General features: G+C 36.9%; 2 protein-coding genes and 1 non-coding gene across 3 annotated transcripts; 2 read left to right on the top strand and 1 right to left on the bottom strand.

The window, feature by feature from the left end:
• Positions 1-385: 385 nt before the first annotated feature.
• Positions 386-8,316, bottom strand: bicdl2l (bicaudal-D-related protein 2-like). Its single transcript, XM_007254183.4, has 6 exons — positions 7,739-8,316; positions 5,735-5,857; positions 5,487-5,639; positions 4,602-4,684; positions 4,193-4,313; positions 386-1,609 (listed from the first exon to the last, which is right to left on the bottom strand). Exons 1-6 carry the CDS (start codon positions 8,165-8,167, stop codon positions 1,271-1,273), a joined length of 1,248 nt encoding a protein of 415 aa, XP_007254245.3. The 5' UTR covers positions 8,168-8,316; the 3' UTR covers positions 386-1,270.
• Positions 8,317-9,098: 782 nt separating this feature from the next.
• On the top strand, positions 9,099-22,557 carry phkg1b (phosphorylase kinase, gamma 1b (muscle)). The gene is made up of 10 exons (XM_007254184.4): positions 9,099-10,392; positions 13,074-13,190; positions 13,318-13,496; positions 13,641-13,695; positions 15,683-15,748; positions 17,769-17,932; positions 18,037-18,127; positions 19,263-19,416; positions 19,556-19,681; positions 20,759-22,557. The coding sequence occupies exons 2-10, from the start codon at positions 13,108-13,110 to the stop codon at positions 21,023-21,025; spliced, it is 1,185 nt and encodes a 394-aa protein (XP_007254246.3). The 5' UTR covers positions 9,099-10,392; positions 13,074-13,107; the 3' UTR covers positions 21,026-22,557.
• On the top strand, positions 11,883-12,001 carry LOC125782513 (5S ribosomal RNA). The gene has a single exon (XR_007425220.1). It is a non-coding gene; the product is annotated as a 5S ribosomal RNA (ribosomal RNA).
• Positions 22,558-23,378: the final 821 nt, after the last annotated feature.

Genomic DNA, 23,378 nt, shown 5'->3' with positions numbered 1-23,378 from the left:
AGTATTTAAAAACAAATAAATCGTCCTGTTCTGATCCAAAAAGGAAAGTATACTACATTTTACAGAAAAGTATTTTTACATACTGGCGGTTATTTCTTATCAAAAGGTGTGAGTAGGAATAGACATAGTCCTTAAAAAAATATAGATGAATTGCACAGACCTAAAAGAACAACAGAAAATATGATTTGTCATCATATGTCATGATTTGTTAATCATGTGCTTTCCAGCGATTGACTCACCCATACTCTGCACACAAATGTGATTCTTTTAGAGCAGCTGTTGGATCAGTTTACAGAGTGTTGTAATTCTGTTTAATGTATTGTGAATTAGTAATGGGAGGGTTATTTTTATATATATATATATTTTTTTTTTTATATATTTATATCTTAACACAATTTAAGCCCTACTTTTTCAATTCAGTATATTGTGATATATTGCAATACTGTAAGCAAGATTTTAGAGTTATTTAAAATAATACATTTTAGGAAAACTGATGTTTTGTAAAAAAGAAAAAGTAAACTTTTTATCAAGTAAAAACAGTGGGATCTGAAGATACAGAAGGTATAACACTGCTATCTTACAGTCAAGGATTAAATACAACATAAAAAAAACACTGTCTGATGCTAATTCTTGCCCATAAACTGTTAAATAATGAAAAATACTGTGTTTTTGAGGATTGATACACTATTGCAAAACATAACATTACAATACTTTGATTTATTAGTTTTTTCTTACCTATGATATTTCCTCAGAATTAAAAAGCTCATTTACATTTGTGGTGGCCTTTATGAATAATTTGATGAGGTCATTCCTGATTGGCTGGTTTAGGGCAATGCCATGGCTCACACAGAAGCCTCACATATAGCCTAGCTTTTTTTTTTTTTTTTTTTTTTTTTTTTTTTTTTTTAGCATTGTGAGAACTGTAATTTATAATTTTTTTTAGAATTATTCCTGAACCTTCCAAGATGCTGTCCTCCTGGCATTGTGCAGTTACTTTGCTGAAGAGATGGCAAAGTCTTTCGCTTTGTTGTGTGCTTAAATATATATATAAAACTATCTATAAACTAACTATCTTACTAGCTTAGTGTTTTAAACTACAGCCTTAATCAACCTTATTTAGCAGCCTTAAACAATAATCTATTTATGACAAATATTATATAAGGTCTATATAATTTGATTAAATGGCATAGTTTTTCCAAAGTTGCTGCAAAAGAACACATTTGTGAACAGTGCGTGAATAGAATCATTGTGCACTTCATCTACTTTATCTTCAGTCCAGAGACACTGTTTGAAAGCTGTCCTCCCTGATTTTTCTGCTGCTGCTGATTCCTGGAGACTGAGGCTCTAAGAAACTGCTGTTAGTTTGCTGCTCAGCAGGACTGGAGGTGGTGCGTCTTCGCTGCAGGCGCTCTTTCCAGCGCTGGGCCACAGGCGTGTTGGGTAACTGGGAGATGGAGGTGGTGGTCGCTTGGCTTGGGGCTGGAGGCTGGACTGGGCTGGGCTGCGGTTTGGAGCGTCGCAGTCCTCCGAAGCCTTTGGACTTTTTCTGGGTCTGTTCTGCCAGCTGCTGCTGCTGGAGCTGGTGCTGGATGATGGCCTGCATATCATCCTGTTAGAAAGAGCAGTTACAGCACTATTACAACATGACCGTGAGTGTGTTTACATGCACTTTATTATTAATCAGTTTTTTTTAGAGAACATCAGAATTTGTCAGTAAACTGATCAATGTGTTTGAGTATAATCATATAATGAAAAAACAGGCAATAATAATTTTTTCCAACTCAAATTAAGATATGAGATTAATATAGTCACAATATGAACACAACAAGAAAAAAAATCCTTCAGTGATTATTATGTAACATGATATATGCATTCCACAAAAAAGTGGAATTACATTTAGTGTTGCTCTAAAAGTGTTTTGTCTTCATATCACAGGTGCTGTGTTTGTTAAACACTGCATGCTTATTTCTAGTACCATGATCTGTTTTTACTTATACACATTTGAGAAATTTGTAAATACTCAGATGAAGAGTTTTTTTGCACAATAAAAATACAATTATTGAGCTAAAAAAACAGCTATTTTATCAGATTTATCAGGCATCTAGACTTCTAATCAAATAACTCTCAGATAACTGTGGAAATCCTTTCAGAATCTATTTATAAAGTGCATGTAAGCGCACTTAGTGTTACCTTAACCTGTCCAGCATCAGATACTAGAACTGACCGTATTCCCTAAGACAGTAAAGTAAGAGAGAGGTGCACTCTTCCCTTCCAGTCCCAATTAGCAGAGAAGCAGAGCAGTATAATTAAACACAAGGCCTCTGCAGTTGAAATAAAAGTGTTGGAAGATGAGCTCTGTCCAGATGGCCATTCTGGCACCAGGCTCTAAAGTCCTGTAGAGACACAGCTAGTCCTACCAGCTGCTCCATACCCTTTAGCTACCACCATACTTTATTTTGTATTTTCGTTTGTAATTTCTGTAGAATAATTAAACTTTAATTCTATTCTAGTGTGCTTTATTGTTTTAACTCTGAAGTGCATATATCAGATTGTATAATAACCACTGTATTTTTTTAGGATAACAATAATCAATGTACATAAGTTTAACAGTATAACATAAACAGTTTATCCCAAGTTACTTTGGAACAGTTCTATTAGTATATTTCTCATTAAATGTTCACACAAAAGGACAGCTAATGTTGTCAAAACAAATGGTGTGAGGAAATTTCCAAATGTCACTCAGCTGGTGCATAATATTCAAATCTGACTAATCTGGTCACACTTGCTTGTAGTGATGTGAATATTAAAATGTGGCAGCTCTCTCTGACAGAATGTACCTCAAGTGTTACTTTATGGCTGCTGCCGTTTCTAAGCTTCAAAAGCTTCAGAAATCTGTGCAGTGCAGAGCAGTCTTGTGGTGGGCTTTAAATCGCATGAATCATCATGATTCAGACCTTCAGCTCATGATCTGGCAGCGTGCATTGGCATACACTGCTCATAACATTATGGTAGAGCGGGGCGATAATGGCCCAAAAAAAAAAAAAAATCTTCGATTTAAAAAAAAAAAAAAAAAAAAAATTCCAATTTAAATCGATTTTTTCCCCCTACTAAAATCTCCTAGAAGTTGCTAAATGACGTCATCGCCTAATTTGCATAATACATGTTTTTGAAGCTGTAAAGGATTAACATTGTGAGAGAGAAAAAAAGTGAGTAAAAACACTCTAAATATGTGAGAAATGCGCGCGGGAGAGAGGGGCGGGGCTAAACTCAGGGGAGCGTTGGTGGTGAAAATGAAAAATCAGAGAAAATAGATTTTCATAAAAACACATCGCCCTTAACTGTAAATTCGAATTAATCGAAAAAATTGATTAATCGCCCAGCTCTACATTATGGCAAAAGGGAAAATGTATTAAATCCATACAATGTTTGTTTAACTTTTTTCTATACTTTTTTACTTTTAAAGTCAAAGAGAATGTTTTTAATTATATGAGCCGAAAATGCTTGTTTAATGCATGAATTCTTCTGATTTTAATTGTATCTAGGGATAAGCAAAACACCTTGCCCAAAAAAAAAAAAAAAGTGTTCAAATATTTTACAATATTTGACAACCCCATTATGAGAAATTATATATGTGATATGTTTTATTTGCCAATATAGCATCTTTGGCTGTTTAATTATCACTTATTTCCTTTAATTTGTGCCACTGGCAGACTCCCCTTGTGCCCTCTGGTTGACATTGCTAAAGTGGCAAAATAAGGGCAAAATCCCCTATTGGTTGCATTTGTGGGGAATAAAGTGACCAAGTGCCCACTAAATTGCACCTTCTTTAAATTAATTATGATGCTGTGTCTTCTAGATAATATATATTGATAATTGATAATGTCCTAATCACTGTCCATCAATGGATCCCCTTCCAGTAAAAAAGGATGCCATTCTATGCACCTTCTATGCCACAATAATACAGTGTCCTAAAGAGTGATAAACAATTTTAAAAACCCATTCCCATTCATAAACCTGCATCCAATTTGCAACCATTTAATTGATCAGTTTTAGCCATTTTTTGTTTGGGTTTGTTTTTTGGCCCCTGCCCTTTAAACAGCCTGAATCTGCTCCTGATGGTTGGTCCCACACAAAGAGGGTCGGCTATTCCAGCCATTAGCAGCCATTGGCAGGTAAAGTAGTTCAGACCTACCTTCCAGGCCTCCAGCTCGATGGCCATCTCCAGCCGTCGCTGCACTGCCTCCAGCAGCTGATTATTCAGCATCATCAGTTCTGTCTTACTTTTCAGGAGTTCTGTCTCCATCGCTTTTTTCCTACAAAAAAAACAAAGCACTCATGCCTCAAACTGAAATGTACGCCAATCAAGAGACCCAAAACCAATGTAAACACTATATGGACAAAAGTACAGTATGAATGGGTAGGTGCTTGTTTTATACACTTGTGCCAATAGGACTGACTGAAACACCAGAATTCAATGATTAAGGGGTGTACTATTACTTTTGCCCAAATTGTGTATTTGTAAAGTCATACCACATGTCTGTAGTTCTGTATTAAAATGCATTTACTGACCACAAAAAAAACTAAACAAAATATGGACTCACTTTTCAAGGGCCTCATCTCGGTCTCGCAGGGCTTGTTGTAGTATGACTGCATCGTTGTTTGCCTTCCCATCTTTTGCCTTTTTCTGTAAATGAGTTTTATAAACATTTGTTTCACAATCTTTAACCCATCAGCTAATATTAACCATCCACATAAATCCCAATTAAGTTTAAAAAGATAAGATCAATTAAATGTAGAACTGTAAGTATAAAACTAGATGTTGATTAATCTGAAATCTTTAAAGTAATGTTTTAAAACAAATTAATAACATGACATCTCCCTCTGTCTCTCTCTTTCTCTCTCTCTCTCTCACTCTCTCTTTTACAACTAATTGACAACAATTCATTTCCTGGCATATTTTCTCTATCCAAGTTGTTGAAGGTGAAATATGGAGCTACACTTGTGTTTATTTCCTCAATTAAAGCTCTCCAGTTAGTAACTCAGATTTTTTAAATTAGAATTTATTTAGTGAGCTGAGATATTATAATAAATTAAAAATGGTTCTAGCCTGCTAGGCATTGTCTCCCTCTCCCTTTCAAAAGTACAGGGAAGTATCAGCATTTTAAAAATATAATTTATTATTTTAATTTATTTTATTTATCATTTTAATTCATCATTATGATTAATCACATAATATTTTTTTGTGATTAATACAAATTACACCCTTAATATAAATAAAATAAAATGTTGGCAATCTAACACTGATTCTTTTATTTACATTTGAACACCCAATTATAAAAAATAATAAATAAAAGTTTTAAAGAGAATAAAATTTGCGATGAGAATTATGAATTATGACACAGAATTATGCTCTAATACATTTTTTTATTGATTGACATGTTGAAATCCTGTTGCCCCTGCCGCTGGTGAGTATGATGAAGACTCACGTGATCCGTGTGGTTGAGAGCGAGTGTGCGGGCCACGTTCTGCAGCTGCAGCAGCGCAGTATCCAGAGTGCTGCCCTGAGAGAGGGAGGTGATGCTCTTCAGATCAGTCAGAGGCAGCAGCAGCTTCACTATGGACTGAATGTCTTCTGTCACCTGTAGGATTGATTTTAATTAATCTTAAAAATCTAATCTCTTTTTTTTTTTGTTAATAATTAATTAAATTATTTTTAGAGGCCATTAGGACTCACCCGTTCTTTCTGCTGACTCCAGGCCAGTCCGTCCTGACTCTGCTCCTGCAGTTTATCCACCTGAGCTTTTATCTTCAGACTTCTGCGCCGAGACAGCTCCACCTCCCTACGCACCTGCTTCAGCTACCAGCACACACAGAGAAATGTAATGACATGTTGTCACTGTTCATAGAAAAACACTTATCTGCAAAACAGCAACTTTACAGGAGAGAGAAAAAACCTTGTAAACTTTCAATGAAAGTCAATGTAAAAAGAGTTTATTTCAGGGCATTTAAAAGAGTTTCTATTGGTCCGTTCATCAATAAATTTTGGCACAGAGTAAGAGAAAGTTTGTCTGTTCAAATTATGTAGTAAACTAAAACTTTACAAAAATGTAGATAAGTGTTTTTCATAGGACTGCGACGATATACACATTCACACACACACACACACACAAATACTAATGCCTTCACTAATGCATAGCATAAAGGATAAGGATCATAATAGTCATCTAACTGGTATATTTTTGATTTCATTAAATATTTTTGGACTTTTTCCTCAAAATTGTTCATAAATGGAATTTTGCCTTTTTCTATTATTCTATACAACCCTTATGTGAAAACGGAAACACATTAATCAGATACAAACAACAAAGAACAATAGAAATGGTTAAAATTCTGATTCTCTAATTACAGTGGAGTTTGAACTAGTTAATCTTTGTCAACCCAGAAAGGGTTCTGCCCCACAAACGTCACCTAAAACCCAGTATCTCCAGATTCCATTAATGGAATCTCACTTTTCCAGCTGAACTTTCAGGAACTCAAACAAAGAAAATAAACGAATCCTTCAGATGTGTGAACAACATAGATTTACATACCGAGACGGAGATCACATGACCAAATACTATGGTTGTCAAGTAAAGCAAGTCTAAGAAAGAAACGAAGATTCTTTAAATTTGGATCCATTAGTGCTGAAATACTGATGAATTCTAAATGGAGATTCTTTATTATAAGAAAGTGAAGCTCAGGGCCATGCTTAATGTCTGTCCAAAATACTTACCCATAATGTATTATGGTACTTTAGTTAACTTTGAATTGCCCTTAAAAGAAGACAAAATCTTGTGGTTATACTCTTTTCTAATTCAGAGAATCTACACACATTTTGACTGCATATTTAACTTCAACTAAATGACTTAGACAAAAGTAAATTAGAGATGTGTTGAATTACCATTGGCGCTAGACAGAACTAATTAATGGAAATTATGGATATGTGCATCTGGACCATTTACAAGAATGAATTACAGTTACAGAGTCGTGATCATGTAATGATCTTACTTGGCGCCTATTTAACTAGTAAAAATTTAATTATATTAGATGCCAGATATTTATGGTCTTTTTAAATGACTTTAAGGACTTTAATTACAACATAATAATTAATATACAGTAACAAACTGCAAAGCAGTGCAAACTGGCTCAATTGTTTTGTTTTTCAATGTATCAGTGAAAGAAAAACAGCAAGATGATTATGTGGGGGTTAACATTAAATTTTTACTAGTAAAAAATATGAGTTATGTCTGGTATCAATGGTGCATTTGTTTTCTAGTGCGAAATGCAGTATTTTTTTAGCATTTCTGAATCTTGTGCTTATCATTTTGAGAAGAGCTCTGTGTTACATTTAGTTAGTTATAGTAGTTCATTATATGTATATCTGTATTGCTTAAGGCATTACTGATCATGAAATAACACATGAGGTAAAATATAAGCCGTAGTTTCCTGGTCAGAACAGGATGTAACAGCATAATTACAGACTAATTGTTTGTCTCTGAGCATGACCAGGTAATTTCCATGCACATTATGGTGAACAAATGTTCTCTATTGTTGCACACAAACAAATGAGCTATTATCTGATCTGCTTGCTCGCATGAGCAGTTCTATCTGATAAGTGGGTGAATGAATCAGTAGAGATTTATCATAACATATCATACAACAGTGAATATACTATACTTTGGTGAATCCTCTCACTCACTGTGTTCGACACTGGGCTAGACACTCGTCTGCGGAGGGGGCTCCCACTCCTCAGCAGGTCCGGTAATGTTTCGTCTAAGTACGATCGGATGGGCTTGTTTAGAGGAGGTTCTGAACCAGAGTCCAGGGTTAACTGCTCGAGCCCATCTGCTTCATCTGTCGTACTGAAACTGTCACTGTCCTTCACCACTTCTGACTGCTCCTTCTCTTCATTTACAGTGGACAGTTCTGGACCGAAGGACTCCTCATCATTGTTAAGGAATTCTTCTTTTTCCTCATAAGAACCACTGCTTGGATCCGGGTCTGGATCATCCTCGCTGGTTAACCGCAGGTGTATCTGCTCCATGGGCAGAGACGTCTGCAGCAGGTCTCTAAAAGTAGCCAGGGTGCCTGATCTGCTTTTGAAGGTAGAAGAATCAAGAGCCTCCATTGAGTAGGAGAAACTAAAGAAGCAAAACAGTCCAGAGCAAGCGCTTAAGCGAGATCTGCTCCAGAGGGAGGGAACGCAGCAGGAAATGCAGGCAAACCTGTTTCACCAGCTCTCAGATGGTCAGAGATAGCATGTGTGTTCTCAAAGCTCATCACTTTGTGATGTCACAAAAGAACGTCACCTGGTCCGTCAGGGTGAAAGCTCGGCTTGTTTTGGCTTTGTCCCTGACATGGATTACACTGTAGCTAACACACACACACACGCACACACACACACACACACACACACACACACACACAGATACTCATTTATGAGAGACAAACAGGCAGGCATGACGCGATGGAACACCTGCAACCCAACAGTTCCACAAATAACCTTGACACTTTGACGCTTAACACGTAGGCACATTATATTATACACTGTAAATATGTCATCCAGGTTTTTAATCTTTAGCTTGCCGTGAGAGAGACCTGCATTCTGATGTTATCAGCACAGGAAAAATATCAGTTTTGAAAATGCGAAGAAAAAAGAAAAAGATGATTTTTTTTATTGCAGACAGGATGAACCCATTATGTTTCTTGTTTTGTCTGCTCAACTGCTCAACTTCTACTTTATTTTATTTTTATTATTTTTTTAAAGTTTGGACACATCTTCTTATTCAATTAGTTTTTTTTCCCCTGCAATCTAAATTAATGCTAGGGTCATTTAGTCTATAAAGAAACACATAAGAAATCGTGTAGTAACTTACAAGTGTTAAACAAACCAAAATACTCTGTGACGCATTTAGATGGCTCTATTATCTGAGGTGCTGGTAACTTGCGGTTTCTGAGGATGGTAACACAGATGAACTTATCCTGTACAACAGAGGTAACTGATGAGAGCCAGTTAAGTTCATCAGTGTTACCAGCCTCAGAAACCGCAAGTTACCAGCACCTCAGATAATGGTCTTTGCAGCATTTTTGATGGTCAACAGTAGCAGATAGAACCACATGAGCAAACTTTTACAGGGACTTTTTTTTTTAAAGACAATGCAAAAGCACATGATGCTGCACACACTACAAAGGCACAGCTTGTTGTAAACCTTAAAGTGGAAGACCGTATTATTTTGTTTCTAAACTGAAAGCAGAAGCATTTCTAAGTGGAGAAGGGATAAAATATTGTGTTTAATGGTACCAGTGTGCTGGAACGACCGTCCCTGCTAACCCTAATATACTAATTCTAAAAACTGGGGTGTCAGGTTCCTTTTCGCAGGAGTTTTTTCGTCCAAAATCGCACATCTTTAGGTAGTTATGTCACATGTACTGCCTCTAAAAGAGGATCCGGCTCAGTTTAACTGAACGCGAGAGGCTGGTGGAGCAATGGAGACTTCAGAAGAGGAAACCCAGAGATCAGTAGCTTATTTACTCATAGTAAAACCAAAGTGAGTAGTTGAAGTGAAGTTTCTGACTGAGTGCTCTCTCTCTCTCTCTCTCTCTCTCTCTCTCAAAATGTCCTGGAATCGGATTCATCCGCTCTGAAAGGAGACCGCATCACACCCGCCCAGTTTAAAAGGATTCCTCTGCACGCTTGGTGCAATTACCTATTCTCACCAGAGAGGGCCCTTAACCCCCCAAATCCCAGAGGAGATGTTTGATGGAATAAGTTGACAAAATAACACTTACAACTTGTTAAAATGAAGTTAAGCAGACGAAACAAAAAAAAAACATCTTGGGTTCACACTGTCTGCAAAGCAAAAAAAGTCTAAGTAAATGTAAGAAACAGTGTATTTCTATTTGCATTTTTTTTTGCCTGATGTAAGTGTGAATTTTTAGATTTAAACAACAGCCTAAAAGTATTCTCAATTTCCTACAAACTTTTTATGCACATGGCTACTAAATCTACAACCTGCCTGCTTGCCTGCTTGTTCCCATGAAGGCCAGCCTTACACAAATAACTTTGCCAGCTTATTTATAGCAAATGCCCCACAACACCAGTCCAGCAACTGTGTGGCTCTGAAAAGCCGTGTGAAGAGACCAGGGAATGGTTTATAAACACAGACTCACTTTTATGCGTATTTGGGCAAAATTTCAATTACCAGGACAACCAAGAATGGGACCTTGCTGAGAGCCTCAGAAAGGACGCTGCCTTTACCCTGTTGGATGCCCTCAATATCTGCACAGCAATAATCAAAGCTCAGGCAAACTATTTAAGAACCAAGAGGTTTAAAGAAGATCCAGTAGATGCAGGTAAGTCATTTGTATTATGATGTTCTGTATATTATATTCTAATTTAGTTAATTTAAATAATATAAGGGGAATTCCATATTATTTTGCTATGAACACACAAGTCTCATTATGAGAAGTTGACATAAAAAAAATAAAATAGTTTGCAACTCCACTCGAGCTCTGAGTGGTAGAGCAGACTAAGGCGCTGCTACTATGTTTGGGAGATTGCTGGTTCGAATCCCGGGCATGCAGCTTGCAATCATCTGCTGGAGCATTGAGAGAGCACAATTGCTCTAGCTCTATCTGGGTGGGTAGATGGCGCTCTCTCTCCACATCACTCCAAAGTGTGATGGCGATCAGCACAAGGCATCTGTGAGCTGATGTATCAGAACTGAGTCGCTGCGCTTTCCTCCGAGTGAGCTGGCTACTCGGCAATGCTGCACCAGCATCAGTGTATTGAACATGTATCGGAGGAGGCATGTGTTAGTCTTCACCCTGCTGGTGTTGGGGCATTACTAGTAATAAGGGGAGTCCTAATGAGTGAGTTGGTTAATTGTAATTGTAAATTGAGGAGAAAATGGGATAGAAATTATGAATAAAATGAAAAACAGAGTAGTTTGCATTTCCATCATTTGTTAAAGGTATTTGTTAAAAACATTCATGAATATTTACATTAATATTGTATACACCTTCATAATTCATGCAACTATCTAATCAGTTCATTGTGTAGCAGCTGGGCAGGGCAAACTACCAGATAGCAGAACAAGACCAACTATCAGAATAGGGCATAAATGTGATCTCAGTTATTTGAGAGTAGCATGATTGTTGTTGTCTGATGGGTTGTCAGTACTTCTAAAACTGCTGATCTTCTGGAATGTTCACAGACAAATATACCATATAATCTGTCTGGTTTAATAAAAAAAAATAAAAAACAATGTCCAGGAATGGAGAGTTTATGCCTAGAAATGTCTATTTGATAAGGGACGACAACAGAGAAGGACCAGACAGGTCCAAGCTGGCAAGGAGATGATGGTCTACAACAGCAGAAAACCAAGTTTGGTTGCCAGACGTTAAAAGCTGGGTTTAGTTAGCACAGACTCTACAAATCTGGACAACTGCAGACAGTCTAGTCTGACCAATCTTGATTCCTGCTGAGACACACAGATGGAAGGGTCAGAATTTGGCACCAACAGCTTGAATTCGTAGACCAGTATGCATTATGTCAACAGTGCAGGCTGGTGGAGGGGGTGTAATGCTGTGCTAAATGTTTTCTAGGCACACTGTGGTCTCAATAATATTAAATGCCTCAGACTATTTGAGTGTAGTTGATGACCATGTGCATCCCTTCATGACTATGATTTAACAAACTATTTAATAATTGCTATTTTAAAAATGATTACATAAATGCTTGGTTATCATGATACCATGACAGACCAAAGTCATATCAGTGTGGTTCCAGGAAAATAACAATGACTTAAGTGTTCCTTAGTGGCCTTTCCAGTCCATAGAATGCTTACGGCCATACCACCCTGAGAACGCCCGATCTCATCTGATCTCGGAAGCTAAGCAGGGTCGGGCCTGGTTAGTACTTGGATGGGAGACCGCCTGGGAATACCAGGTGCTGTAAGCTTCAAGAATTTCCCCTCGGGGATCAATAAAGTATCAATCTATCTATCTATAGAAGTTCTCCTAGAAGCTTTAGTAACTGTGTGATCACGTGCAGTCATGTCAGCATGGACCACAATCTCAAGAAATGCTTTTGTCTGAAGCCTAACATCCTGTAAAATATGTTCCCTACAACTCTCATTATCACGATGAGATTTTATGAGCCTCTACCTCCCATCTCCTCCTTAAACTCTGGTTTATCTTTATTTATTTTCATGATTTTATTGTTAAATTACATTCTAAAAAGTTTACTGTGATATTATTTGGTACGACATTTCAATGTGTGAAAAACATATATTTTTAGGCTGAAATATGGATTAAATCTCTAAATCTAACTTTTAATACCCCCACACACACACTCACACACACACACACACACACACACACACACACACACACACTCACACATACACACACAGCTGCTCCTGTTGTATGCTAAAGCACTTTGTTAAACATTTACTCGGCACATTAAAATATTCTAATTTAAAAACATTTAAAAACGTTAAACCTACCATGAGATATTGTACAATAATACAAAAGGGCTCTGGTCTGCACACTTTACAATTCCCTTTTAAAAATACCGTAAAAAAAAAAAAATATATATATATATATATATATATATATATATATATATAACTAATATAAATATAATTGCATCTAAATCTCATTTTCATTCTTTTTTTTTACATTTAATTCTCCATAATTATATGTTGATGTTTTAGTACGTACAAAATCATGATTAATCTCAGAATATTGCTGTGATTAATTGGATTGACACCACTATATTTAACATAAGAACTATAAGTCCTGAACCTTGGCAAGAACACCCTTATTGAAACGCAAGCACCCCATATTTTAATCTTCCTGAACATCACACGGACAAATTGTACCCGACAAAAATCTGTCAGACAATAAGTGATTTTTTATTTTATGACTAATAGCCAGCTGCTTATAGTGAACTAAAGTACACCAGGGTACGGACGCACACTTTGGAAGTTCAAAGTGTGTTTATAATGTGTTTGTGCTTCCATCCGCAGCTAATTTAGCCTAGCCTCTCCTAGTGTCTTCAGGATGACTAAAGAGGAGGAGAACCCAGACTGGGTGGGTGGCCAAGAATTCTACAACAAATATGAGCCAAAAGAGATCCTGGGAAGGTGAGTGTTCTGGCACAGGGAGGCGAAGCCCCCACAGATAATCATCTACTGTAACTCCTGAACTGAGAAAGAACAAGTCAACACAGGGTGCTTCCTCACAGTACACACCGTCTGTCTTTTGTCTCAGAGGGGTGAGCAGCGTGGTCCGTCGCTGTGTGGACAAACGGACCAATCAGGAGTACGCTGTGAAGATCATAGACATCACGCCATCAGACAAAATGACCCCAGAGGAGATAAAAGAGATTCAGGAGGCAACAGTCAAGGAGATTGACATCCTCCAAAAAGTGTCCGGACAAAAGAACATAAGTATGACTGTTCTAGACTATCAGAACAAATTAAATCAAGCAAATAAATCAAGTTCACTACTGGCAGTCTGAATTTGTAATGTCAGATGTAATCTAGATTGATAAATGATTTGTACTGATAAATATTTGTTTTCGTTTATTACAGTCCAACTGAAAGACTGCTTTGAGTCGAAGGCCTTCTTCTTTTTAATTTTTGACTTGTGAGTATCTCTTTCCGTTCTCTCTGTGTTTATATGCACTCCAATCATATGGTTATAATTATATTTCTGAACTCACTGATTAATAACTGGATATGTAAACCAATTTAGAAACCCAATGGAGAGCAGGATATTAGATCAGTTATATAATGCAGTATAGTATAGTACAGTACAGTACATCATAGTCTGGTACAGTACAGCATTGTATAGGACAGTACTACATAGGATAGTATAGTACAGTACAATATGGTATGGTATGGCACAGTATAATATTGTATAGAACATTACAGCATATTGCAGTACAGTATAGTACAGTTCAATATAGTGCAGTACAGTACACTACATGAGAAGGTGTGTCTGCATGTACCCACAAACATATCCAGGTAAAACAGACACAATAATATTGAGACAGCTGTTGAAACATACTAAATATAAAATAAACAAAGATCCAAATTTTGGGGTAAAGTGGGTCGATTAAAAAAAAAAAAAAGCTGCAGGATGTTATTAAGTTTACATCACATGCCTCAGTATGATTATATTATTTTTTTTTTTTTTTTGCAAAGATTTTTCCCATTATCAGATTACCCATTTGCACAATGGCCTGATTACTTGACAAAATATTATATTTCTGCAGTTATACATTTTTTGTGAATGTAAAAACCCTCAATGTAAATGTACTGTATCAAAATCTCTCATTTAATATTTCAGTAAGGAGTATTAAAAGATATGTGCTCTTATTTCTAAACACTCTATCCACAAGGTTCTTTGAGTGATGCCTTGGAAAGTTTATTTTGGTTTCATAAAGCGCCATATGAGTGTGAAGAACCTTTGTATCAAGTGAAAGCTCTTAAAAACCTTTTAATGATATGTTCCAGCAGCATATATCTTTATGGAGCCAGAAGCATTTTATGGCAACAAATAACGATGTAAAGGAGCACCTTTGTCATTTTGCTTTTTTTTAATGTTTCTTTTATGTGTTTTTAACCATTTTTTGAGTATTATGTCTGATTCCCTAACACCAACACAACACACACTAATATACCCTCACCATGCTAGTTTTACAGCAGTGTTGAGAACAATGACCCACCACCCAAATAATAGCTGCTCTGTGGTGGTCTATTCTGTGGGGTCCTGACTATTGATGAACAGGGTGAAAGGAGGATAATAATTAAGTGTGCAGAGAAACAGATACAAAGCTACAGTCTGTAATTATATAATTACTCCTATAACTCCTAGAAATTGTTCTTATATTCTCAGTGGCGCTGATAACCTGTGAGTGTAAAAACAAGAAGGTGGTCATAATATTCTTATTGTGGATTATGTAATATTAATATTAATGTGTTTTAATATTAACATTTCATTTTTTTACAGTATATTTGTTTATTTTAAGCACAGTAAGCAAACATTAAGAAAAAATCTTATTCTGTAACAGTTTGAAGTCATTAAATTTATTCCAGACAAACAAATTGTATCAAAGATTAGGAAACGTTGGTTCAGTGTGAACTGGACTTTATTTATCATTTTTAGACCACCACAAGCTTTTAGACTAGGCTTTTTTTATGTTTTGCTATTCACATGTATTGTGTAATTGGACACTCTTAGGCATACTAATAGCAGCTTAGCTATTCATACTACTCCAAACACAGTCCTGGTGCCAAGCAGCCTGCAGGAGAACTGACACAGCCTTCATTTCCAAACAAAACATGTATACTGCATCCCACCCTCACCACTTCTCCCCTCCCTCACAACCACAGGGGACATGCCGTCCACAACTATCAGTTGTCCTCAGCCACGAATAGCTCAGATCTGGTTACACCTTCTCAGAAAAGGTACCCCCTTTCACACGTAATCACCCGGCCACTGGGAATCCCTTCACATGACTTCCTCCGTATGTTCTCCATGTGCACACGTGTAGAGTAAGATGATGCTGCCACACACCCTTTTCTCCTCACACTGACTGTGTGTTGTTTTCTACTGCTCTTTTTTACAGGATGAAGAAAGGAGAACTGTTCGATTACCTCACAGAGAAAGTGACTCTGAGCGAGAAAGAGACACGGTCAGATATGTCTGCTATTTCATGTCAAATTTATGCCATTTGTAAAAGTATAATAGCAATCAATAAAGATATTATAGACTACGTTCACATTACCAGGGTGAAGTGACTCAAATCAGATTTTCTTCATGGCTGTGTGAACGTGCCAAATCTGTTTTTTTTTTTTCTTCTTCAAATCAGATCTGAGCCACTTCATATGTGGTCCTAAATCAGATACATATCCGATCAATGGACATGCGAAATGAATATAAACGGTTTGAACGGAATGAATGCGTCTTTTTGCTTTTAAGCATGCGCTACGTGTTTCTGTCTCATATCCACACATCTCTTGGTGCAGCTGTGCTGCTATAGCTACAAAAACAGCAAAAGCAAACCGCCTGCCCTTTTTTTTCTCCTCCTCGAGCTGAGCATGAACTTCAGACCAGCTGTTTGCTGTTTCTCCACTACAGCAAAAGATGCTCCACATATGAGCTGCTAACAAACACATCCATTTCCCTTTATAAAGCTACAAGTCGTCTCTCAAATATGACGTCTTTTGTTGTTGGTGAAGATAACGACGTTTATGAAAGTATCAATGTGCGCATGTGAGGCGTTTCAGGGATTCGTTCACATTACACACAGATACAGATCACTTACATTTGTGAATGTGAATCGTCAAGACGTCAAGCCAAATCAGATCTGAGCAAAAAAAATGGATTTAAGCAATGTAGCTTGTAATGTAAACGTAGCCATAATCTATTCAGAAAAAAAATATTCACAGCTTTTCTATTCAGAATCTGACCACAAACAAAATTGGGCCTAGTTGTTTGGTATAGTGTCACTCGGCAGCGACTTCTATCAAGAACCACTGGCATTTTTATTAATATATATTTATGGCGTGTAGTGGCAGACTCTTACGCAGTAATAATAATATAATGTGTCAAAGTCATATAAGCAATTATAGTAACAAAAAAAAATAATAACCTTAAAGCTTCACAGTAAAATGCAAAACAAATACAAAACATGTTGTTTTCAAAACAAAATAACAATATGGAATTTTTTTATTTAAATTTTTTTTACTGATATTATCACACACCCCCAGTTCACGCATTTCTATCCCCGTGACATCACAATAGGCTGCCATTATGACATCAAATTGAGTCAACATCAGTGTTTGTCAGTAATCCTGATTCTTGCATGTAAAAAAATCAAAGGCTGTGAATCAAATAACCTTTCAAAGATTATCAGTCATTTTTAGAAAGAAACAAAACACCTTTTAGTTGGAAGTTGAAAGCAGATCTATAACTGAAATTTTGTGTCAAAATGTAATATATAATTTTGTGTCAAAAATTACAATATTTACTGTAGTTATTTACACACATACACATAGGTCAGTGTCTGTGGACAGTGCCATAATATGTCTACCTAATTCTTTTCTAGGATATCAGACAATGGCCATTATGGCAATACAATGGGGTGTCATCACAGTGGTCATAATGTCATCAAATGGTGTATCAACATCAGTGTTTGTCAGTAATTTGGATTGTTGAGTGCATGTAAAAACACTCAATATAGGGTTGTGTATTAGCAAGAACTTGGCCATATGTATCCCAATACAGGAGTTATAATACAACATATTGGAATATATTTCAATACTGTAAGTAAGGCGACATATTGTAACTGCCATTGCATGAATACATAATATTATATGCATAAAATCTGAGGAAAAGGAAAGTTAACAAAATGAACTACTTTCTGCCACCAATCTTTACCATGTAAATTATTCTTTAAAAGTCCATTCTGTGTTTTTGAGAATTGATACAGTATTGCAGGATATAACATTGTGATGCTTTGATATATTGCTATTTTCTCACACCCTAACTCAGCTAAAACCCTAAAACCCCAGCTATGCATGTGGGTTATCCACTACGCTTTACTACCTATCAAATTTCACAGTATCACACCAGCAGCTGTCATGTGTCAGAGGTTCGAGCATTACCCAAGGACACAGCCTTATGCTACCATTTTATTTCTTTTCTCATAGTAAGATCATGCGTGCTCTCCTGGACGTGGTGCAGTTCCTGCATTCCCACAACATCGTCCACAGAGACCTCAAGCCAGAGAACATCCTGCTGGATGATGATATGAACATTAAACTGACTGACTTCGGCTTCTCTGTTCAGATAGAGCGAGGACAGAAGCTGAATGGTGAGTCTTACTCATAACATCTCAGCAAGGAAAGTAAAATCTAATATGTTTTTAATTAGATTAAGAAGGACATAAATACTAATTTTACATTTGCCATTCCTCAGAGGTCTGTGGAACTCCTGGTTATCTGGCTCCAGAGATCATTGAGTGCTCTATGGACCCCAATCATCCAGGATATGGACCTGCTGTTGATCTGTACGTGTGTGAGGATTTTTTTAATGACTTTTTTACGTTATGTTTTGGATGTATTTAAACATACACTCTTATTAAGTAAGTTTCTTGATCATTAAAAAAATGCTGTTTAAAAGTTATCATTTTAAAAGAAACTAAACACCTTTTTATGGAAGTTAAAAGGAGATCTATGATGGAAATTTTGTAATTAGGGGAATTTAATATAACTCAGTATATATTGTAAATATTTACACATGTAAACATGAGTCAGTGTCTGTTGACAATCCTGTAATATGTCTATCATTCTAACCTGTTTCTTGTCTAGGATATCAGACAATAGCCATTATGACATCTTAATGCAATCCTAATGCCTTTACAAGGGCTGTTATGACTTTACATAGGAGTACCATTACAATGGCCATTATGACATCACACTGGGGTGCCATCACAATGGTGGTTACAACATCAAAATGAAGTGTCATCGCAATGGCCATTATGACATCACACTGGGGTGCTATCACAGTGGTGGTTACAACATCAAAATGAAGTGTCATCGCAATGGCCATTATGACACCACACTGGGGTGCCATCACAGTCGTGGTTACAATATCGCAATGGACTTTCATCGCAATGGCCATTTGACATCACAATGGCTGTTATGACACCACAATTGGGTGCCATCACAATGGCCAGTATAACATCACAATGGATACCATCACAGTGCCCATTATGACATCACACAGGAGTACATTACAACGGCCATTATAACATCACAATGCAGTATTGTCACAATTGCCATTATGACATCACAATTGGGTACAGGGTACAATCACATTGACAATTATACCATCACAATTGAATACTGTCAGAGTGCCCATTATGACATCACATAGAAGTACATCACAATGACCATGATGACATCACAGAGGCATACGTCGCATTTTTTAATGCATATTTCTAAAGCAGTGGATATACAGTACTCTTGTCCGGAAAGTTATCTATATTTTTGTTCATTTTTATAAAGTGTCACAGAGTGTCAGAATCCACATAATCACGCATCTCATACATATTTCCTAAACATCTACATGGTCAATTTGGGACATTTGGTAAATTTACACTATTAGTCTCTTGTTTCCCCCCCCCCCTCTCTCTCTTTCAGCTGGAGCTCTGGAGTGATCATGTACACTCTGCTGGCTGGATCTCCTCCATTCTGGCACAGGAAGCAGATGCTGATGCTGCGAATTATTCTGGCTGGGAAATACGACTTCAGCTCCCCGGAGTGGGACGACCGCTCAGACACCGTGAAAGACCTGGTACGCCTCAGCGCCCGAATGATCAATTTTGAATCAGCAGTGTAGTGCATGAGGTGGCACTTTTCCTGGCTAATAATAAAAGCCTAAGATAATGATACTGTCTGAGAGGAACAGATCTGGTCACACAGTGTTCTCACAGATTTCCAGGTTATTGGTTGTGGACCCTCAAAGCCGCTACACAGCCACAGAGGCCCTGAACCATCCGTTTTTCCAGCAGTATGAGGTCACAGAGGTCCGCCACTTCAGTCCGTACAGAAAATTTAAGGTAGAATTTCATAAATTTTATTTTTTATTAACATTATTTTGTCCACTGTACAGCTCAGGAAAAAATAAGAGACCACTTAGAAATGATGAGTTTCTTTTTTTTCTTTTCTATTTTACCAAATTGAAAAACTCTGGAATATAATCAAGAGGAAGATGGATGATCACAAGCCATAAAACCAAACTGAACTGCTTGAATTTTTGCTCCAGGAGTAAATGCACAAAGTTATCCAAAAGCAGTGTGTAAGACTGGTGGAGGAGAACATGCCAAGATGCATTGAAACTGTTATTTCAACAAATAATGATTTCTATGCTCTTAAAACTGTATGAATAGGAACTTGTTTTCTTTACATTATTTGAGGTCTGAAAGCTCAGTCATTTCTCATTTTCTGCTAATAAATGTTTTAAATTACATTGTTTTTATTTGAAATTTGGGAGAAATGTTGTCTGTAGTTTCAGGACTATCAGGACTATTCAAATGTTCATTTTACACAAACATATACCTATAAATAGCAATATCAGAGAAACTGTTTTAGAAAGCTCATTTTTTCAGAGCTGTAAATACATTACTAAATAGATAGACTAAGTAACAAAAAATAATGTATAATGAATGACTGTAAAACTCAACAAGCAGTTACATCACTGGGTCTTGCCATAAGAGGGCGTGAAAGTGCTTCCCCTTTGCTGCCTTATAAAAAAAGGCTCTTGGAGGCGAGTTTCTGTAGTGTACCTCCTAGTGAGTGATAGTTGGGAGGGGCACTGGGTGATGCATGGGTTTAGAGGCGGGGCAGGAGGGAGAGCTGCACCAGTGGCAGTTTGACATATCATCCTCCCCTATAGCACAGTAAAACCTGAGAGGACTCAACAGAGGCGGAAATGACCACAATAAAAGCGTTAAGAACAGATTAGGAACTGTTTATAAAAAATGTAAGCAGGATTGATGTGTGATGTGTAATGTTTCGTTACTTCAAAGGAACACATTTCAGCTATAATTTGAAAAATAAAAAAAAAGGTTTAGGGCTACTTAAATTGACTTTATATTCAAATAATCCATCTCTGAAAACTCTCTGTACTTTCACAGGTGATCTGTTTGACTGTTCTGGCCTCTATGCGGATCTACTGCAACTACCGTCGGGCCAAACCCGTCACTAAAGAAGTGATCCGCAGCGACCCGTACGCCATCAAACCACTTCGCAAGATGATTGATGCCTGTGCTTTTAAGATCTACGGCCACTGGGTGAAGAAAGGCCAGACTCAGAACAGAGCAGCCCTGTTTGAGAACACTCCCAAATTCATCCTGCTGTCTCTCGCTGCTGAGGAGAATGAGATGGCCCCGAGGACTTTATGATGCACCCAGTTACACCACTGACTGATTTATCTTATCAGGACTACTCAAAATGTAAAGTTATCGCAATACTATTTAAGGCAAAGTTTGGACACACCTTCTCGTTCATTTTTTTTTTCTTGCATAAAGAAAAAAATCTTTAAATGAATACTAAAGTCGTCCTGACTGTGACAGAACACATACAGAACCATGTAGTAACTTAAAAGTGTTTAAAAAAACCCAAAATTCTGTCAAGCTTTTAGGTAGCTCTTATTTGAGGTGCTCTTATCTTGTGGTTTCTGAGGCTGGTAACTCTGATTAACTTATCCTGTGCAACAGAGGAAACTCTTGGTCTTTTTTGGGGTGGTCCTGATGAGCGCCATTTTCATCATAAAAGTTTTGATGGTCTTTGTGACTGCACTTGAGGATACTTTCAAAGTTCTTGAAATGTTTCCAAATCTACCTCTTCACAACTTTACAACTGATGCTCTCAAACACATTTAGAGGCAAGAAACTCAAGTAATTAACTCTTGATGAGTTCAGCACAGCTGTTAACTGAAAGCCTGATTTCCAGGTGACTCTACCTCATAAACGGACTGAGAAAATCCAGCAGAGATGTGCAAATCTGTTATCTAAGCAAGAGATGCTTCTTTAAAACAAACTCTGGTTTATTTAATACTTTTCTTTTTACTAAATAATTCCATATATTTCACATAGTATGGAGGACTTTAGCATTTATCTACAATTCAGAAAATGTTAAAATGATAACAAAAAACACTGAATTTAAGATGTGTCCAAACTTTTCACTTGTAGAGATAAGCTAAAAATCAAAGCAATCTATGAATGATGAGAGTTTTATAGGAATTGTGTACAGAGTGAAGCTGTAGTGATAAATAGAGGTCCTGCATTTTTACTATATTAGATTATGTTTAGTTTAAATTGCACTCATAAAGTGCAGATATTTAAAACGTTAAATTACATACAATTTCTAAACCTGCTGTTAGGGCGACTCCTGTAGGTGTAAAAAAAATTGCTATATAGTAAACAATATTATGGACTGAAATCTATAAAGTTTCCACCTGTAATTTCCCTAACATTATGTGAGTTTGTGTTTAGTGATTTAAAGCTTCACTTCAGTCCTTCACTCTTAGAGCAGATTACAGTTTTATAATTATTAACATCAGTTTCATTGGTCCTACAGTAAAACCCTGTGAAACACCACAAGATCTGCTTTTGCAACCATCAGTCACCAACAGTTCACTACAGTTTCTGCATTACAGTTAATAGATAAATAAGGTAGTGAACATTGTAGTTCACTGATTGGCTCCTGTGGTTCTAAATTCTGATTCTGAGATTCTCAGAAGGATAAAATACTGTATTACCAGAAATAATAAATCAATCAAACATCTCACCATACTTATTTACAGACAGCAAAAGCAGGAAATCTCCACACAACAGAAGAGGGAAAAACAATTGCTTAAAAATATAAGGACGTGTATATGTGTGGATTACACATCCAGCTTACTTTGTATAAATAAACGTGTGTGGTACATGTGTTCCTGTGAAAAGGCTTGTGGGTGGTACATGGAAGTTTTAGTTTGGGCATTGGTGGTACTCGGTCTAAAAACTTGAGAATCTCTGGACTAGGGAATGATAAAACAACGAACAGTCTTTGTTTGTGCCGCTTTGGAAATATACATTGGAAACTCTAGTGTAGATCGTCTGTACACCACATTGTGCAATGGATTATGGGTATTTGATCGTGAACTATTTAGGGAATTAAATGTAATGGGGTGCATAAGTGAAATTACCTCTTAAACATCAGACAGCTTTATGTTGAAACCCTTTCTGTGCCTCTAGGGGGCACCAGATCACACAGAACTACTAATGATTATTTTAAAGAATCACTGCAGTTCAGTTCAGAGTTCAGTTAAAATAACTACATTAGCTCATAGTAGATGAGGTCACATTGCCTTGAACATGCATTAGTTTATGAATATGCCAAGCAGTGAGAGATAAAGGCTTCATAAAACACTGACATGTCCATTGGATGCTCATCATCCTTAATAAGAGCGAGGAGGAGCAATGTAGATCCACAGTGAACACACACCAGACTACCCCTTAGCCAAACAAAAACTTTAAGCTTAAATGAATTAATATATGATGTCTCACATTGATATTGGGTTATCTAACATATTTTTTTGTCTATAATGTATACTGCTAGATTGCACCATGATATTCTGGTGCCACGATCAACCTGTCACAGTTGTACCGGTTTTCCCTTCTTGGACCACGTTTAGCAGATTTAAACAACAGAATAACAGGAATGCTCTATAGGTCCGTGTGTTAATGTCCTTTTTTGACCCAGTTGTATAGC

Source organism: Astyanax mexicanus, chromosome 17 (assembly GCF_023375975.1).
Source record: "Astyanax mexicanus isolate ESR-SI-001 chromosome 17, AstMex3_surface, whole genome shotgun sequence".
In the NCBI taxonomy this organism is placed as follows: domain Eukaryota; kingdom Metazoa; phylum Chordata; class Actinopteri; order Characiformes; family Acestrorhamphidae; genus Astyanax; species Astyanax mexicanus.
The sequence above is the reverse complement of the archived record's forward strand: the minus strand, read 5'-3'. Positions and strand labels throughout refer to the sequence as shown.

Excerpts from the sequence above, each read along its gene's own strand:
- bicdl2l (XM_007254183.4), bottom strand. The coding sequence starts at position 8,167 with ATGGAGGCTCTTGATTCTTCTACCTTCAAAAGCAGATCAGGCACCCTG. Across the intron at positions 5,858-7,738 it reads CTAGCCCAGTGTCGAACACA|CTGAAGCAGGTGCGTAGGGA; the intron begins GTGAGTGAGAGG and ends GTGTGCTGGTAG. Across the intron at positions 4,685-5,486 it reads CTCTCAACCACACGGATCAC|AAAAAGGCAAAAGATGGGAA; the intron begins GTGAGTCTTCAT and ends ACTCATTTACAG.
- phkg1b (XM_007254184.4), top strand. The coding sequence starts at position 13,108 with ATGACTAAAGAGGAGGAGAACCCAGACTGGGTGGGTGGCCAAGAATTC. Across the intron at positions 15,749-17,768 it reads CTGAGCGAGAAAGAGACACG|TAAGATCATGCGTGCTCTCC; the intron begins GTCAGATATGTC and ends CTTTTCTCATAG. Across the intron at positions 19,417-19,555 it reads CAGACACCGTGAAAGACCTG|ATTTCCAGGTTATTGGTTGT; the intron begins GTACGCCTCAGC and ends GTGTTCTCACAG.